Raw genomic sequence first — 19,668 nt, forward strand, 5'->3', positions numbered from 1 at the left:
CTCAATCGTCTTTTCAAACAATGTAAATAGGTTTGATACTTTTGAGGTTCACACTTGGCAGGAAGTTTCCGTCTCGTTGCTTTTGGTTTAGCTGGAGAAACTAAGTTGATTTCCCCCTTTGGCACAGCTTGCATTGAAATACAAGATTCCCTTCCACGTGGACGCTTGCCTGGGAGGCTTTCTCATTGTCTTCATGGAGAAGGCAGGGTACCCTCTGAAGGGGGGTTTTGATTTCCGAGTGAAAGGTGTCACCAGCATTTCTGCAGATACCCACAAGGTGAGTTTAAGCAGGTTTAATGGAGGAAATCTAGCTTGAGTCGATTGTCCACTCTCCAAACTGGGTCAGGCATGCTTCCTTTAATTCTGCTTCTGGTTCATTTGTACGGAAAGACTTTTGTGATCATTGCCACTGGACATTTGCCCTAAACTGCAATCCAAACTTAAAGGCGCCACCCACGTCTCTTAATCCTAAACATAAGTCCTTGCAAATAAATCTCACTGCACTTCTGAGTAAACTTGTTTAGGTTCAGGGTATATAAGCATGATGGCAGATGTGTACACTGCAGGAGAATTTACCTTTGCAAGAAAGGAGTGGAATTGAATAGAAGACTAAATGCATTAATACATTAATCTTCAGAATGTTTGGAACTGGGTTCAGATGTGATCCTCTGTCTTTTTAGCAAGTTGACACCTGTCCCCTTGTTACGTCCAGTCTTTGAACGAGACACTCTAAATAGCTTGCAGGCTTCCCATAGGCATCTGGTTGGCCTTGGAGAGAGCGAGATCCCGGTGCAGGTGGGTCTTTGGCCTCATCTGGCAGAGCTCTCACCTGCCCATAGACTTTCAGCAGCTGCAATGCTTTATAAGAAAAAAGAAAATCCACACTTAACATTTTAAAAATCACTGAAGCCAGTGTGGAATCATTAAGTTGCCGGTTCTACCTGCAATTCCCTGTCTGTGGAATTCAGTCTCCATCAGATTCTTGTGTGTGGGGATTTGTATTAAATGCTTGCTGCTTATTGCTTTGCAACTTGGACTCCCATCTCTTCCTCTGCAGTACGGCTATGCGCCAAAGGGCTCCTCCGTGATCCTGTACAGCAGCGAGAGATATCGGCAGTATCAGTTCTTCATTGCCCCTGACTGGCCAGGAGGTATCTACGCCTCCCCTACCATGTCTGGTTCCAGGCCAGGTGGCCTCATCGCAGCTTGCTGGGCGACCATGATGCACATAGGAGAAGACGGATACGTGGAATACACCAGGAAGATAATTGCAGCTGCGCGCTTCCTCGAAGCAGAGTACGTGCAGGGTTTAAAGGGGACAAAGCCAGATGCTTCAAATAGAGATTTTGAGATTTGGTCGGGGCCACCCATCTGCCAATCATGACATCATAATGTTGTTTAAATTTGTCCACCTGCCAAATTTGGCCCATGAGGCTGATCCTGATAAGGACATGGCCCATGAAGCTAAAAGAGCCCCCCATCCTTGGGATAGCAGGTGGTGGCAGCTCCTTGAAGAAGAGAGGCGAACAGACTTACTCTATGAAAACTTAAGAAAACATTGGCCTCATTAAGATGTCATGCTAGACGGGATGGGGAAGCTATGGCCTTCCAGATGTTGTTGAACTACAACTCCCATCATCCCTGACCATGAGCCACAGGTTCCCCACCACTGAGACAAACCATTGTTTAGTGTGATATGTACAGGCCTATGCAAGCCTAAAGCTCACATGCTGCCCTCTCCTCCTCCACACAGCATGGCTGCAAGGAGTTTGGAAGTGTTTGCTTACATTTTCTTTTAACAGCAGCGTATTTGTCAACCTTCTGTTTGTGTGAAATGAGCCAACTTGAAACCAAACTGCTCCTTGCAGCTGTTCTGGAGGGGAAGAAGGGTGACACTGATCAGTAACCGCTTTCTGTGCTCTTTTAGGGAGAGATGGAGGGTTTCCCTGAATTTAGAGGTAGGGAAGCCAGCCTTTGACAATAATAAAAATCTGAACAATATTATCAGAATTAAATGTAATTAGGGTGTATGCATCATTCCCCCCCATCAGTATCAAAAGGCAATAGGAATATTTTGATTTTGTTCTGTGAACCACCCTGAGACCTCTGGGTATAGGGCGGTATATAAATTCAATAAAGAATAATAGTGTAAACTTTTTAAACTTGCATCTTTTTAAGGCTGCGGAAAATTGACAACATCTTCATCTTTGGAAATCCCGAGGTGTCTGCACTTGCTTTGGGGTCGGACACATTTGACATATATCGGTTGTCAAACATGTTAATAACAAGAGGATGGAATCTGAACATTCTGCAGTTTCCTCCAAGGTGAGCTCGTCGTAATCCTGGGCTCTGTGGGCTGAGTGCTTTGAGAAGGAGAATGAGCAAGTTGAGCTGTTTTGGTGCTTGCACCACTCCCAAGGAAAATTTATTTACCGCAATAGCCACATTAGAAATTACTACATTTTACGTGAGCCCAAGTACTCAAAGCGTCTGGAGTGAGAGGGCATGGCGAGGAAGGGCAAAGGAATTCACATGCCATTGTGCTACGATGCGAAGAGGACGGGAAGCTTCTCCTGCATTTGATCTCGCAAAGACACTTTCTTTTTAAACTATTTTTTTAAACCAAAAAAGTGTTGACACAGATGGCTTCTGCATTTCAATAGCAGAGCGAAAAAGGTATTGATTCGTTGGGTGTTCTGTGACTTCACAACGCTCCGAACAAATAGCTTGGTTTCTCAAGAGGAACAGGAAGCACAGAGAAGCGGGGCCACTGGGGGCACATTGGAAGATGGCCGACAATACCATCTCTCCGACCCACACGGGGTAATTAAGAGGCTGTTACGGGAGTAGGCAGCCTCCCTTGTTGCCCCAAGGAAATGGGGAACACTGCCCTTGCCTGCTGTGCCCATAAATCACCCCCTAATTCGAAAGAAGGGGGTGAGGGCCCTAGGCAGAATGCCCCCGTGTGGACCTCGGCTCTCCTGGACGCTGTCTCTGATCGCGCACTAGTTGCAGCAATTTGGAATAATTAATTACAAAAGAAGCAAATGCACATATTTCAAGTGAAGAAGGGGAGTGAAGTCTGCTAATTTAAGTGACCTCTGCGAAAGAAGACAACGGGCTGGAGAAACAGGAATATTTTACGATAAGATACACCAAAGGCGGGGTATGTTGACAACGGGGCTGAATGGGGGGGGGGGAACCTTTTTTACTTTCCTTCTATGTGATTTACAAGAACCCCTCCTCATTAGAACCGTCAGTTGAACTGACCCAAGCAGGATGTTTAAGGTCTGTGTGGAGATAAACTTTAACCAAAAGTATGCTTTATGGAGACCAAGAAGCAATAAGAGCTTTTGGGAATGGCGCAGCAATTAATTCGGAGTCGCCATCTTGCCAAAGGATTTATAGCCGGGAGGAAGAACGGATTTTTTTTCAGACTGCATTCCTAGTGAATCTCCTCAGAGGTTTTGAGAAAGGAAGCAGATTGGTGAAGATTAATGACGCTAAGACTGTTTTGATGTATGGAAGTGATGTTATATGGAAAACGTCTGGATATGGCTACTGGATAAAAAAAATAATATCCACGCAGGATTACAAACTGTTCTAACCAGCTTGCGGAGACTATCAGAGGTCACAAAGAGAAAGGAAAAATATATTAAAATAACAACAAGAGATGTGGAAAAATAATAAGAAAGGACTGGATAGTACTGTGAACACCATAAGGTTAGATTTGTGGACATTAAAACAGCAGTAAGAAGCAAGAAGTTGATTGGATCCCTTCGGAACTTGAAATATGGGTACCCCCAACAAAAATTTAAAATTCGGCTGTGTAATTTGGAATTTATGTAATTTGGTTTGATTTGATGTGATTGGTCGGTTAATAAAAAATTATTCTTAAAAAAAAAGAGGAAGCACAGAGAAGCAACGCTTCCTGTTGCATTCATGTAAATTTACAGCCAGCTCCAATCTGTGTTTGAAACCCAAAGCAGCTGCTGTATTCCACACAGGTGAGCATCGTGTATGGATGAAAGATGCTCTTTGGATCTACCAGCAGTTTTCTAGAATTAAAAGAAAGGATATGTACAAATGCCTGCGAAACAGAACAGCACCATTGGGAACAAAGCTAATTTTTTTCTTTTTATCTCCTTCCCTAGTATTCATTTTTGCTTAACCCAAGTGCACACGAAGCCTGGGGTGGTTGAACGGCTGCTGAGCGACATCAAAGAATGTGTCCATGATCTCATGAAGTTCCCCAAGGGCAAGACCACTGGCCTGGTAAGACGACCCTCAAATTCAAAGGGGATGCTTTGGTTTGAATTTCAGCAGGAGCATCTTACGTTTGCAAAAAAAAAAAAAAAAAAGCTTGGACGCATTTACTGACTTTTCTTTTTGTTTTGACTTTTATAGGGTGCTATCTATGGCATGGCCCAAGCCATCCCCGACAGGAATATGATTTCAGAGATTGCTGGTGCTTACTTGGACTGCCTGTACAGCACGGAAATGTCTCCTTCGTCTGAAGCACATGTGAATGGGTCTCCAGGCCACCACTGATTCTGTGTGCCTTGTCCGCTGATGGATGGTATTCTAAAGAATTCCAGGGGAAGGGAATGTTGGTCCTCCTGCAGATCATATGGCAGCTTGATCTCTGTTCTTGTCCCATCTCTCTTTCTGATAAGCATCGGCTCTGTTCACCATTTTGTTTATGTGAGTTTTCAGAGTCAAGTGGCTTGCCTCCCCACTTTCTTTCTAATACTAACTCCTTGTGTTTCTTCACACTTGCTCACTGCTGCTACTACTAGTCTTCAACAGAACAGCTATATTTATGGCCACTGTGACTCCATTCTACTCCCCTCATTCTCAGGTGTTCAGAATCTATACATTCCTTTCCTTCCTCCTGCTTGGCTTCTTTGTCCGTTTGTGCTGAATGATGAGCCATGGGAAAAGAACTGAAAGTGTTGGAAGAGGAGAAAGGAGAAACTCGTTTGTTTGTTTTTTCCAATTCACCAAGTGTGGGATTTGCTCTGAAAGGGAGATATGAGGTACTTAACTGTTCATTTCTCCCATGGTACAATCTTGCTGCTTTCCTCTTTCCCTGGATTTTTTTACAGTGCCACCCACAGCCCTATTGAGTTGTGGCGTATCTGTGGAACAGCTTCAAGGGCAACACACTTATTCAGTTATCTGAATGTTTTGCTCTGGCTTAAAATAATGCACTCTCAGCAGTGTTAGAAAGCGATTTTGCGATTCCTAGGTGCCAGAATTGGATTTTGAGAAGTCCAGAGCTCTGCTCTCCTTCCTGCAACTGGTTGTGAGCTTTTATAAAAGTGGAGAGCACTAACATCAACTTTTTGTTTCGTTTTAAATGTAATCTTACAATAGCGGACTCCGTTTGGCTTTGTTTGTGCTGCGTTGACTGTAAGGCACATTTCTAAAAAGAGCACTCACAGGTTTGCCTTAATGTTGATAGCATCCCCCCTGGGAAGCCCAGGAAGGGAGCTGAATACCGTCAGTCAACAGGTGATCAACTCTTTTGTGGTAGTACACTGAAAGCAACCTCAGTGGTGAATCAGCCTCAGGTATAATGAAAACATTCCTCTCCCCGTTCCTGTTAATAGGTAGAACAGGACTTCACAACTGTGTTTTGGGCTACCTGCTGACTAGGAGGAGTGGTAACTTGTATTCTGATTGTATACAGTTTGCTTTTAGAAAACAGCTATAATTCCTGCGCAAAGCTGAGAAAAGCAGGCACCAGTAGCTTCTTCCAAGGCTTGAAGTGAGGCTGAAAGCAGAGTTTTCAGTTGGGACTTGAGCCATTTTGATACAGCACTAAGTACTTCACTGGGTCAGTCTCACGAAATATTTCATTACCTCCTACTTGGTAGCAGTGCTTCCTTTGAAGGAAGCACAAATGTGAATTTACAGAATTGTAGATTTGTGAAGCACATTGTTTTCCGCCATTATGACAGAATCCTTTTTGTGGCTTGATTTGTTCCGCGGGACATGTTCCCTTTTGACTATTGGGAATATTGGCTTAGCCCTCCATAGCCATCTTTCTGAATTAGTTTTAAATCTAGCCAGTCCAACCAGAATGCTTTGCATACAACTTGGACTTGTACAGAACTCATGATAACTTATTACTGTGTGCTGTTCACCAAGTTGACAGTTCTGCATTGTTTAAGAAAGGGAAACATTTGACCATAACATCCTTGTGCATAATTCACCCAGAAATGTGTTTCAAGTAGTTCTGATTATGTTTTAGAGTGGAATGAAACTCTTGTCAGTTTCTGCAAGAAATGAGTTGGGTTTTGCAGTCCAATCAGGAAGTCGAACATGTGTTTGCATACCACTTTTTAAAAAAATTATCCTGTAGGATACTGTCTCGGTACTATTTTATTTTGAACGCATAATCCATGTTTACTTTATCATGCATCATGTATACAATTCCAGGTTTAAAATAAAAAATTTCTAGGGCAGAAAAAAATAGTTGTGTTTTTCATATTGTTGGGATGACTTTTCCATTTAGCAGATAAGATTTTTAAATGTAGAGCTGCATTCACCAGTAAACTTTTTTCAAATTAAGAGAGTAAGTACTCACCTATTGGGGCCTTTCCTTCCAAAGTATTGTACAGCCTTCCACAAATTATCAAGTATTATTACAAATGCAGGTCTGCTGCCAAATTTGTTTTTAACTTGGTTTTACAAAAGTGTAAAATGTAAAATGTAAGAGTACATTCCATTTTCCTTTTCAGGTACAGTGGTACCTCGAGTTAAATATGTTTCAGGTTACAGATGCTTCAGGTTACAGACTCCGCTAACCCAGAAATATTACCTCGGGTTAAGAACTTTGCTTCAGGATGAGAACAGAAATCGTGCAGCGGTGGCGCGGCAGCAGTGGGAGGCCCCATTAGCTAAAGTGGTGCTTCATGTTAAGAACGGACCTCCGGAACGAATTAAGTAGTTAACCCGAGGTACCACTGTATAGTGGTATCTTGGTTCTCAAACTTAATCCATTCAGGCAGTCCATTCGGCTCCTGAAACCATTCAGCAACCAAGGCGTGGCTTTCAATAGGCTGCAGAGGACGTTCAGCTTCCGAAAAACGTTCGCAAACCGAAACATTTCTGGGTTTGAGAGTCAATTTGTTCGACAACTAAGCCGTTTGGGAACCAAGGTACCACTGTATTTGAGACAAACACTCATAGATGATGTTTACTAAAGGGTGCAATCCTATGGTCCCAGGGGCCAGAGCATAGACTAGATCTGTTCTCCTGACATCACAGCTTGGACCTCTCAAGGGACTTCTCTCCCTTCTCTCATGGTACAACTAGAAATGGGACATTCTAGGAAATGGTTTGGATCCGAAAGTCATCCTAGTTCCCTACCCCACCCACCTCAAACTTGAGAGACATTTTTATTACATTTATATGCCAGCTTTTTCTTCCAAGGATCTCGACGTGGTGTACATGGTTCCTCCTTCCCATTTCACCCTCACAACCACCCTGTGAGATAAGTTAGGCTAAGAGATGGTAGCTGGTCCAAGGTCATCCAGTGAGCATCATGGCCGAGTAGAGAATTGAACCCTGCTCTCCCAGGTCGACACTCTAACCATTTAATTATGCTCATTGAAGTAACTGTAAAGCTGAAAAGAGGACATGGCAATGGAGGGCAGTCCTGTGCCCTTCCTCCACCCAATAGGATGCTGGATAAGGTGGCAGGCTTGCCTCAAAATCCCCCCCCCCCACATCCCTTTCTTTTCTCAAAAAGCATGCAATCATTTATCGTGCCCTGGTAGAGAAAATGCCTGGTTTGAGTTCAGTCTGCTCATTGGTGTTCTAGAATATGCCCTTCAGCAGAAAGAAGGTAAGACTCGGGTAACGGGACAGATGTTAGGTTTATTGTAAACTGCTTAAGTCACAAGCCAGGTTGACTGTAACTGTATCCCAGGCAGGGCTGGGTGATACCTGGTTTTATCACCAGCTAAAAACACTGCAATAGACCGATATATCACAATGTCTGAAATAAAGGATGGAGCTATGTAGAGGCACTGGCTGGCTTCACGGTTGTCCCCACAATGTGATTTTTGCATAGCACAAACATACACCATGATTCACGATATATCGGCAGGTCAAAAATTATGAAACGGATATCACGATATGGACTTCAAACCAGTTTTGGACGGTATCTCGCCTACCCCAAAGGTAGCTTTTTACTGTGCTGGTATAATACTGCTTGAACAGACTACGGAGTAGCAACACTGAATTCTAAGAGGCAAAATAATGCAATGGCATGGATTTTTAAAATGACAGGGTACCATCATGCACTGGGCTAATACTAAGGCTTTGTCAGCAACTGGATAAAAACAATTATTTGCATCAACATCTCACACTTCTCCCTTGGCATTGCCTTGGTCAACCGAAGACTGTAGATGGCAAGGGTGGCCGATTCTAAGCCAGTGTGTTTGCCACTTGCTCTATGAAGCTGGCCAAGTTGATATCCCGCTCCGATAAGCCTCCACACTCATGGGTGCTCAAGGTTATGTGAACCTACAAATACAAAAAATAAAATAAAAATGTAGTCATCATGCTGAGTGGGAATACAGGAAGCACGTCAAGTTTGCAAGCACCCTAGAGCAGTAGGGCACATTTTAAAAGTTTAGTACCGCTGTACGAAGTATCTCTTACTTTCGGCCCCAGAGAGTACACCAGCACAACTTAAGGCTTAATCCAGAACTTTCGATGTTGGTGACACGCTTTTTAGACGTGCATCATTTCACAGCACGGTATAATTCAGTTTTGCATCATTTTGTGACACAGTAGTTCAGTTTTTACTAGTGAACTAACCCCTTTCCGGCCCCGGGAGGAGCGTGGGGAGCGTTGGCGCAACACACCTACACACTGCAGCCAACACAGTGTTTGGAAAGCTCTGGCTTCATCTATGCCACATACATTAGAAGGATCCACTTTGGATCTAGGGGAATTCTAAAGAGCTCTGTTGCTTCTTAACTGCTGGCGAAACACTGATTTTAAAGTGGAAAAAAGAAATACTGATGCCCTGGCCAAGAGACACGATCCTCCCTTTATGCAGCCTATGAGGAAGACTATGAATTACAGTACGCTATAGGCATATATAGCAAAGCCCTAGTGGTTCCTTCCCCTTCTTTTGCATTGGAAAAGGAAGAGTTGTTTACCCAGGCAGAGGACTGTAGTTCAGTAGTAGAGAATCTGACTTGTTTGCAGCGTAAGTCCCTGGCATTTGCAGCTGGGGCTGGGAAGGCCCCATGCCTGACACCTGGACAGCTGCTGCCAGTCAAGGGTAGACTATACTGAGCTAAGTTGCACCCATCTTCTGGCTCTGTCTAAGGCAGCTTCCTGGATTTCTAACTGCCCCCTGTCAAGCCGCTGCAGAATACCATACCTTTGAAAGGAAGAGGACAGGCCCAAGTTGGCTGGCAGGGGTAAAATGTAGCTGGTAGGTGACATTTTGGAGGGAGGGTTAACACCCCTCTCCTAGGCTCCTCAATGGTACATGCTTAAGGGGGGAGGGAAACACAATGGGAATTGGGGAGATGGAAAGCACATTTGGTTATCTTGATCTTAAGCCAGTAGCATTTAATCACATGCAGCTCAATCCTTCTCATGTCTACTCAAAATGTTAGCCTCGTTGAGCTCAGCGGGGCTTACTCCCAGGTGAAGGGTGTATATTATAAGATTGCAGCCGCAGACCGCTTTGTCTAAGCTTGGACAGCCAACTGTTCTCTCTTACCTTGTTGTAGACATTGAACCATTCAGGGTGGTGGTCCAGTTTTTCTGCCTGCAGAGCAACTCTGGTCATAAATCCAAAGGCCTGCTCACGAGATGCAAAGAGTGAGTTAGGAAAACACACACATGGAAGTTTGCACATGATGAACTTCATAAATATCAACCAATACTCATTTCTCTCTGCACAAGCTTGTCATTGACTCTTACAGAGTTTAAAAGAATGGACAGTCATTGATACCACAGTACTGTACACAATGTAATAATTTGGTAGAGAAGGGGAGGCTTAAACTGCATTTAAGTTAAGCTATTACCCTGAGGGGTGAGGACGCGGGTGGCACTGTGGGTTAAACCACAGAGCCTAGGACTTGCCGATAGGTTGGCGGTTCGAATCCCCATGATGGGGTGAGCTCCCGTTGTTCGGTCCATGCTCCTGCCCACCTAGCAGTTCAAAAGCACATCAAAGTGCAAGTAGATAAATAGGTACCGCTCCAGCGGGAAGATAAACCTGCTTGAGCTTCCCTGGAATAAAATGCAGACAAAAGAACTGCGGGGATATTATTATTCTTTGTACCCGATTGAAGTCCTTGAAGTGGAACTCCTTGTAAATGGCATCTCTACCCTCCACCTCATTCCATCCAACAGCTCTGAGATTGGGCAGCAGTTGTTCTCTCTCTTCACCGCTTAGTCTGTGGGCTTTTCCCGCCTAGGAAAAACAACAAGAGAGAGAGAAAATGGAACTGCCACAAGAGCTTTAAGATCACCTTCAGAACTTTGTAATACAAGCTTCATTTGGAATGCACACTCTCAACTGGGGCGGAAAGCAGGACAATCGGTCTTGGAAGAAGAAACAAACTAGTGCGCACATCAGCGAACGACAAAGCAAAACATCTGAACTCTCCATTTTGAAAAAGTAATTCGGACCGAAAGCTCAGAGGGTGGTTTGTTCCATGCATGCAAGTAAACTTTAACTTGCAGCTGAGCAACAGATGAGGAACCAAAGAACGTCCGTCGGAGCAGGTCAGGTGTGGGAAGGGATTTGTCCACGAGCCGTTTGATAGGGTAAGGCAGGCATGGCCACACTTGGCCCTCCAGATGTTTTGGGACTACAATTCCCATCATCCCTGACCGCTGGTCCTGTTAGCTAGGGATGATGGGAGTTGTAGTCCTAAAACATCTGGAGGGCCAAGTGTGGCCATGCCTGGGGTAAGGTGTTCATACTTCACTTGTTTCCGAGTTCTTTTGGATCAATTGAACCATCTGGGTGAGAACATCTGACAAGATGTTTGCCCCACTTTCAACTACCACTCACAACGTTTGGGTCTTGCTACATTTTTTTTCTTTCTTTGTGGGAAACCCCACAAAAAAATTGTAATATGCCATTAGGAACAGCCCAGTGTATATGTTACCTACAGTAGAGGTGAGGAATGGAGCTCTCCAGGTGTTGTTGGACAAAGCTCCCGTCACCCCTGGCCAGTGGCCATGCTCTCTAGTACTTATAGGAGCTGAAGTCCAGGTGTTTGAACCCATCCTTTGGCCAACAGGCTAAATTGCAAGCCCTTCTGTATCCCCTACTCACTGGGCTCTGTCTTGGCAGCTACACTAGGCTATACACCTAGGGCTTATGAACAAGAGCACCACCGATTCGAAGACACAACGGTACACACTGCTTGGCAACTTTACCTGGAATCTAGAGAAAAGAGCAACACTAGCAACAGAATCCTGATTTTAGGCGTTTTCACTGTCAACAAGTTGCTATCAATTTGGTTTTTTGCGTCATGAAGTTGGTGTCTTTGATTAGACGCTCTCCTAAATTGCACCACAACGCATGCCTCCAACGTCACATCATGTGCGCTGTTGAGGTGCAGTGCATTTTCTGTCTTTGGGAAAGCTTTTCTTAAAGCATGTGGCTATTCTCTGGGAAATAGGAAGCACCCATGTTTATATGAAGAGAGAAGACGACGACTTTGGATTTGATATCCTGCTAATTTATCACTACCCTGAGGAGTCTCAAAGTGGTTAACAATCTCCTTTCCCTTCCTCCCCCACAACAAACGCTCTGTGAGGTGAGTGGGACTGAGAGACTTCAGAGAAGTGTGACTAGCCCAAGGTCACCCAGCAGCTGCATGTGGAGGAGCGGGGAATCAAACCCGGTTCACCAGATTACAAGTCCACCGCCCTTAACCACTACACCACGCTGGCTCCCAGTGAAGGGGGATGGGGGGAGAGAAACACTGCTACACATTAACCAGCCTGTTTGTGGTTAATGGTTAAAAGCTATTGCATTACTTTTTTCTGCCGTTTAAACTGCCTGGATATTGGGAGGGACAGAGAGCGGCAAATCGGGAACAGCCAGGACTGTTGTCCATAGCACAGTAACTTATTGGAAGCAGGCTCTCTAATGCAATGAACCCCTCCCCAGTCTGCAGCAGATTTTGTTTGAACCAGAATTTGGATAATAAATTGAAACACTTTGGGTAATATTTTATGTAACTGCTATTACTGCTGGGGTGGAGGGAAGGTGGAGAAAAACCACACCATTATCATGCAAGAACAAGCTTCCCAATCCATGGCGATCCAAGGATAGGCTGGCTTATGTAAGGCAGTGTCGTCAGCAGGAGGCACAATCAGCCTTTGCCAAGCCATGGCCTTGCAAGGTCTTTTATAAGGTCATGAGACTGTGTGTCCCAACACAGCCCACTGCCTACTATTTGTATCATACTTGCTGCTTGCCAGCTATTCCCATCCTGTGCTAATTGCTGGTGGGACTGTAGATCCACAAGGCACCTACTCAAAAGTAGTCTCCATTTTTTATGTTTTATTTTTGCAGAAGAGGAGGGATGCTAGCTAGGGAACTTTTATTTTTTTCTAATTCATCTTTATTAGGTTTTTTTTACAACAGAAATGCTTTCTCAACATGAAATCACAATGAAAAATTTCAGTTTTCTTATTGATAAACATGTAATTCTAAATCATAATAAAGAAAAATAAAGAATATATTCTTGTTCCTTTGATTCATTGATATTCTAATTACCTCTGACTTCCCTGCCCTTCTTACTTGGGTCCTTACTTGGGTCTTTTAAAGTTCTTGGTTGAGTGCGTATCATAATAAAGCTAGGTTGTTGGTAACAAACTTTTTCATTACTATTTAATGTTTCCCATTACAAGAGTTAATCTAAACCAGTCAAAATTTTTAGTGCTCCGCAGTGGTCTATCAGGTATTGTTGAAATATATTCCAATCTTTACTAATTTTTTGTTTCACTTGATCCCTTATCTGCCGTGTCAGTTTGTCCATCTCAGCATATTCTATCAGTTTAATCAGCCAATCTTTTTTTTTTAATGGTATGGTTTCACTTTCCCATTCTGTGCAATCAAAACGCTCACCGCTGTGGTGGCATACATGAATAGTTTCTTTAAGTCTCTTGGAATCTCCCTCCCAATTATCCCTAAAAGAAATGCCTAAGGTTTTGGGGAAATTGAAATTTTGAACATCTTTTTCAACTCATTATAAATTAAAATTCCCTCATTCTTTTACAGGTCCCCCAAACAGGATACATTGATCCCACCTCCTTGTGTTTCCAACACTGGTCTGAATTATTTTTGTCCATTATTGCTAATTTACTCGGTGTTATGTACCAATGGTAGAAGATCTTCATATAGTTTTCCTTAATAGTATAACATGTTGTGAACTAGATCTCTTGCCCACTTTATCATGACGGATTTTACCTCCTCGTCTTTAACTGACCATTCTAATAAACTTTTATACATTTTGGAACATTTAACAAGGCTGTAGAAGCCTTGCCAACCTGTTTCCTTTTGTAAAGCCTTTTCGTTTTTTTGTCGTCCGTCCCCCCATGCATTGATGGGCTCCGTTCTAGAACAGGGGCTAGCAGAGCACCAAAGGGGGTGGGGGTGGGGCTGGTGCCTAGGACAGGCAGAGTCAACACGTTCTAGCTTGGACCACATCCTCATCTCTGCAGAGTTCTCTAAGGGCAAGACGGATGCTGAGGTGGAGGAAGCTGGCAGGCAATTTCATCCCTGCAAGTAGGAAGGCAGTTAAGAGGGTGGGGCTGGGGGCTGGCTTTGGACCAACTGAGGTTGGCAGGGCAGTGCCCACTTGCCCTAAAGTACCAGTATCCATGAGTTGACAGCACTATGCTGGTGGGTTGTGCTTTTCAACAACTAAAACACAGAAAAGAATTTGTTTCTGCCAAGCACCCAAGGCTGAATGTGCACAAGTTAAACTTGCGTAAGTTGTGGGCTTACTCTACATTGTTTTATAACTGAATATCAACTATTTGTGTAATTAGCCTGCCTTTCCCGTTAGGGCAATTTGCTTGGACTAGACGCCACTGTGGTTTCTTAAAAGGACAACAAAGAAGCTTTTGTGAATAGCTCAGTTGGTTAGAGCATGGTTCTGATGACTGATGATGGTCACAGGTTTGATCCCCATATGGGACAGCTTCATATTACTGAATTGCAGGGGGTTGGACCAGATGAACCTCAGGGACCCTTCCAACTTTGCAATTCTATGAAAACAGTATTCATATTAGATCAGGGAAGCATCACTAAGGCGGTGCCTGGTAGGTTCCTGCTTTGACCATCTTACAAACCAGCTGAAGATGTGGATTGTTCAAGACTCTGGTCATATATAAACACACACACATACATGTATATGTGGTTCTTGAGGCTTCTGTTGTGTATGAGGTAACTCACACTGCTAGTGTGTAGAGCAGGCTTCCTCAACCTCGGCCCTCCAGATGTTTTTGGCCTACAACTCCCATGATCCCTAGCTAGCAGGACCAGTGGTCAGGGATGATGGGAACTGTAGTCTCAAAACATATGGAGGGCTGAGTTTGAGGAAGAGAAACCTTCACAAGGCTGGAATCCCCAAAAGAGGGGGGGGGGCTTTCCTTTGATCCTCCAGATGTTGTTTTATTCCCCTTAGCTCCCACCAGGATGACCAGTGGTCAGGTATGGTTGGAGATTCACTTCAGCAACCATTAGAGAGCCACCCTACTGTAAAACAGCAAGCTCACGGAGGACTATGAACAGCCTTCCCCCAATCTGGCACCCTCCAGATGTTTCGGACTACCAACTCCTGCCAGCCCCAACCAGTCAGGTATGATGGGAGTTTCCAGTCCAACAGTATCTGCAGGGTCTCAGGACCCTCACCCCTACACCCCGCAGGGAATATTCAGGGAGTCACTCAAAGGGTTTCTTCCCATTTTCATCTCAGCCAATTGTTTTGCTGAAGTGCAGCTGCACTGAGTAAACACTGCTCAGTGCAATAAAGCTCCAGCCTTTGCCCTTTGAGTGAGATCAGTAGATAAGCTGGCACAAGGTATCTTAGCAACAATAAAGGAGAAGGGACAGGAGGAAGGGAGGCTGCCGGAGCCCACTGCTTTTTGCTCTTCCAATAACCGCCTGCTAGAAGGGAGGAGGCAACTGACCAGAGAAAAGGAAAACAGGGGTTCACCTCTATCATGTGAATGGATGTTTCAAGAGCTCGCATTCAGTTTTAAGATGGATGTCGGTGCTGTCAAGGCAGCACACACTGGTGCGGTTCTTCCACTTTATCCTTGGAAGTGGTTAGTACTCCTGCAATTAATGGAAGGCTAAAAACAAATTCAGGTAAGGCAACTGCAAAAAGCACTCTCCACTCCTGAAAGGGATAAGTCTCTGGGAGTGGGATTGTGCCACAACTCTTGCAAATCCCGGGCCATGACAAAAAAACAACAAGATAAGGTAGTGATGACTAAGCAAGGATAAATCAATTCTTTTCAGTCTTATGGAGAAAAACACTTCTTTCCATGGGGGAAAAAGAGGGATTGAACCACCCTTTTATAGGTTAAACAAATCAACACTTTGATTACGCAACCTCGCCATACAATGCAAGAATGGGATTTTAAAGTGACACTCCTTGATTTCATCTATTCAGTTTGAAGACAACATTCTCTTCCTAGCACACTTAATTTGGCAGGCTTTGCCCAACTTTCAGATGCTGCCCAGAAATGGAGAGAGATTACATCCATCAAGGATGCATACAGAAGTCATATAGACAAGCCTAGAGAAGGCCTCACCTGCTAAGGCAGGGATGGAGAACCTGCAGCATCTTGTTGGACCCCATCTCCCATCATCCTTGATCACTGGCCATGTTGACTGGGGCTGATGGGAGCTGGAGTTCAGCAAGTTCCCCATCCCTGTGCAGGGTCTGTGAGGTTGTGCCGCTGTTAAAAATGGCAGGCATCCAGCATGAAGACATTCAGAAGACACAAATGATGGGTAGAGAACAGTGTCCTTCAACCTTAAGTCTGCAGATGCTGGTGGGACACCTCTTCCCATTACCCCTAGCCAGTTTGGCCAACAGTTAGGAACGGAGAGAGCAGCCAAGGTCCAGAATATCTGGATAGCATGCATTTGTGGTAAGTCTGAACAAGGTATCCACTAGCAATCCCTTTGCTGCTTGTAATTAGGTCCTAAAGTAAACAGCTTCCAATTCATTTGGCAATGGTCTATTTATAAAGGTCACAAAGGGTTGATTCCAAACTGCATGAGTTGCATTTAGGTCCCACTGCTGTCAGTAGAGCTTAAGTTAGTCATGACTAACTCAAGCCCTGTTGATTGCAGTGGAACATCAACACAACTGGTCCCAACCTATGATGTTTTACTTTAGTTTGCAGGCTTATGAGTAAACCTGTTACTAGGATTCTTCATCCTTGGTGTTGACAGCCACTAGCTTTAACCATTTCCTTACCCACTGAGTATCATGCCTCTTGTCAGCTTGCTTCCCCTATCTAATGCTTCTGACCATGAGTCCTAGGCTGTGGGTGTGTATGTTTAATGCCTCACAGATCTGATGTGCTTTCCCCCCTTTCCTCTCCAACATAGGAAACAAAAAACGCTTTCCACATGCTTTCCACAAACCATTAAAGTCCACATGCTTCTCATTACAGCAGACTGCCGAAAGCATTTAAGGGGGAACGTCACACCAACAAATGCAATTTTCTAACTTCCTGGACCCAGTTATAAACAACAGATGCATGAAAAGCTAATTCAGGCATACAACAGAAGTTACTTTGTCTACTTACTTGGAACTTAAAAAGGTATAGCAACTCCCTTTCAAGCTTCAGCTGGGGATGGCAAAAGTTGCAAAATGTATTACCCAAAAGGCAACAACATCCTCCACTCCCCCAAAACTCGCACATGAAACATTGACTGTGTATGCACCATCCATTTAAAGCACACATCCCCCCAAGAATCCTGGGAACTGTAGTTTAAAGATACAGGGAATTGAAGCTCTATTAAGGGGCAAACAACAGTTCCCAGAGTCCTTTCCAAGCTTGGGTACCTAGCTTTTTTTTACTACAACTCCCAACATCCCAACTAGCTAGCAAGACCAGTGGTCAGGATTCTTAAGGAAATCATCCCTGAGTGCTCACTGGAAGGACAGATCCTGAAGCTAAGGCTCCAATACTTTGGCCTCCTCATGAGAAGAGAAGACTCCCTGGAAAAGACCCTGATGTTGGGAAAGATTAAGGGCACAAGGAGAAGGGGACGACAGAGGACGAGATGGTTGGACAGTGTTCTCGAAGCTACCAGCATGAGTTTGACCAAACTGCGGGAGGCAGTGGAAGACAGGAGGGCCTGGCATGCTCTGGTCCATGGGGTCACGAAGAGTCGGACACGACTAAATGACTAAACAACAACAGAATCCCACAACATCTGGGGACCCAAAGCTGGGAAAGGCTGATTTCAATGCCTCTTTCACCTGTCTGCTTCAGTCCCTCCCAAAAACAGGAGCAGCAATCTCAAGGCTGAAGGCTCTTAAAGCAATATTTACACCTAGCCAGGGACAAAATTAGGCTTTATTTCACCCATGCATTTGTGCGTGCATATACACACATGCTGGGAACCTCAATGGTGCCCCTCTGGAGGCTTCACCTGGGGGAAAAAACCTGGCTAGTCCCTCCTCACCCCCTAACTAAAAACAGAAAATGCCAGACGGTCTCTCCATCCCTCCCCCCACTGCCCACCCCCTTGCTCTGCTGGGTTCAAAGGTGCCACGGTTCTTATAGGACACCAAACCACCGTATTTTATGACTGGCCGTGTGCCTAACAAGAGTACAACCGTCGTAGCCGTAGAAATACTACAGCTTTCAGAGAGATCCGTTGAAATGCAAAAGAGAGTATCACCTTAAGACATTGGGATTCTCCCCATCTTCGAGTCTTGAGCCTAAGCACACACACAAAAAACCCTTCCTCCCGCCCCACCCCTCCTTTAAAGAAGGGCAGGGCGTTTAACTTGGCTTATGCATTAACTCGTCCACCTATTTCACTTGAGCGGCTCCACCTCCCTCAGTGCCTCCGCCGCTTTTGCACCAGGAGGGATCTCTTAAGCTAGCTTTGCAAGCCACCGTGCAAAGAACCTGCAACAAGAAAGCACCTTCTCTAACTTACCATGCTTGCAGCCGGTTAACTAGCAGCCGGGTTGTGCAAGCAACAGGAGGGCGGGCGGGCGCTCATAGCACCGCCCGGGCGCTTCGCAGATGTCCTGCTCTCGGCCTTGCGTTGGCGGAAGAGGGCGGGGCCTCTGTCCACAGGCTGCTCCCTAGGAGCGGGAGTAGCTTTTTCAATGATTAACCAGTGACGTATCAGCGGAGGTGGAATCTCGAGGCGCGCAAGGCTCGGAAGCGGCCCTTTGATCCTGAATGGAACAAGGGTTCGCGCGAGGGGGCGGGGCGGGCCGGATTAAGGGTGAGCGAAGTGGGGGAGGGAATACTCCGCCAATGCAAGAGGATGCTGAGTGATTTGCCAGAGATTCTCCAGCGGTGATTCCTGCATTGCCAGGCGGGTTGGGCTAGATTACCGTGTGGGTCGCTTCCGACTCTACAATTCCATGATTCTAAGATGGGCAGAAATCTCTATGTGGGACAAGAAGCTATAGTTAGAACTGGATATGGAACAACTGATTGGTTCAAAATCAGTTGGTTCAAAATCAAGGAGTATGACAAGGCTGTATATTGTCTCCCTGCTTATTTAACTTATATGCACAATTCATCATGCGAAAGGCTGGGCTGGATGAATCCCAAGCCAGCATTAAGATTGCCGGAAGAAATATTAACAACCTCAGATATGCAGATGACACAACCTTGATGGCAGAAAGTGAGGAGGTATTAAAGAACCTTTTAATGAGGGTGAAAGAGGAGAGTGCAAAATATGGTCTGAAGCTCAACATCAAAAAACAAACAAACACAAAAAAACAAAGATCATGGCCACTGGTCTCATTACCTCCTGGCAAATGGAAGGGGAAGAAATGGAGGCAGTGAGAGATTTTACTTTCTTGGGCTCCATGATCACTGCAGATGGTGACAGCAGCCACGAAATTAAAAAGACACCTGCTTCTTGGGAGAAAAGCGATGACAAACCTAGACAGCATCTTAAAAAGCAGAGACATCACCTTGCCAACAAAGGTCCATAGGTAGAAGAAGAAGAAGAAGAAGAGTTTGGATTTGATATCCCGCCTTTCACTCCCCTTCAGGAGTCTCAAAGCGGCTAACATTCTCATTTCCCTTCCTCCCCCACAACAAACACTCTGTGAGGTGAGTGGGGCTGAGAGACTTCAAAGAAGTGTGACTGGCCCAAGGTCACCCAGCAGCTGCATGTGGAAGAGCGGAGACGCGAACCCGGTTCCCCAGATTAGGAGACTACCGCTCTTAACCACTACACCACACTGGCTAGTTAAAGTAGTGATGTATGGAAGTGAGAGCTGGACCATAAAGAAGGCTGATCGCCAAAGAATTGATGCTTTTGAATTATAGTGCTGGAGGAGACTCTTGAGAGTCCCATGGACTGCAAGAAGATCAAACCTATCTTTTCTTAAGGAAATCAGCCCTGAGTGCTCACTGGAAGGA

The 19,668-nt window shown here is 44.9% G+C and overlaps 2 protein-coding genes across 3 annotated transcripts in view; one reads left to right on the forward strand and one right to left on the reverse strand.

Moving 5' to 3' along the window:
• SGPL1 (sphingosine-1-phosphate lyase 1) overlaps positions 1-8,055 on the forward strand; it is a 37,172-nt gene extending 29,117 nt beyond the window's left edge. The window contains exons 10-15 of the mRNA XM_081004726.1: positions 128-277; positions 1,058-1,296; positions 2,179-2,325; positions 4,155-4,275; positions 4,408-6,500; positions 7,763-8,055. Coding sequence (XP_080860852.1) covers positions 128-277; positions 1,058-1,296; positions 2,179-2,325; positions 4,155-4,275; positions 4,408-4,551 — 801 coding nt within the window. The 3' untranslated portion in view covers positions 4,552-6,500; positions 7,763-8,055. The remainder of the gene's footprint in view (positions 1-127; positions 278-1,057; positions 1,297-2,178; positions 2,326-4,154; positions 4,276-4,407; positions 6,501-7,762) is intronic.
• PCBD1 (pterin-4 alpha-carbinolamine dehydratase 1) lies at positions 7,871-18,370 on the reverse strand. 2 transcript variants are annotated; one of them, XM_081004796.1, is made up of 4 exons: positions 18,215-18,370; positions 10,328-10,459; positions 9,761-9,841; positions 7,871-8,541 (listed from the first exon to the last, which is right to left on the reverse strand). In XM_081004796.1, exons 1-4 carry the CDS (start codon positions 18,215-18,217, stop codon positions 8,443-8,445), a joined length of 315 nt encoding a protein of 104 aa, XP_080860922.1. In that variant the 5' UTR covers positions 18,218-18,370; the 3' UTR covers positions 7,871-8,442. The 2 variants fall into 2 exon arrangements, with proteins under 2 accessions (XP_080860922.1, XP_080860921.1); XM_081004795.1 differs by lacking the exon at positions 18,215-18,370 and adding an exon at positions 16,846-16,977.
• Between the last annotated feature and the right edge of the window lie 1,298 nt (positions 18,371-19,668).

This window comes from Podarcis pityusensis, assembly GCF_964106645.2.
Source record: "Podarcis pityusensis genome assembly, chromosome: 5".
Classification (NCBI taxonomy): domain Eukaryota; kingdom Metazoa; phylum Chordata; class Lepidosauria; order Squamata; family Lacertidae; genus Podarcis; species Podarcis pityusensis.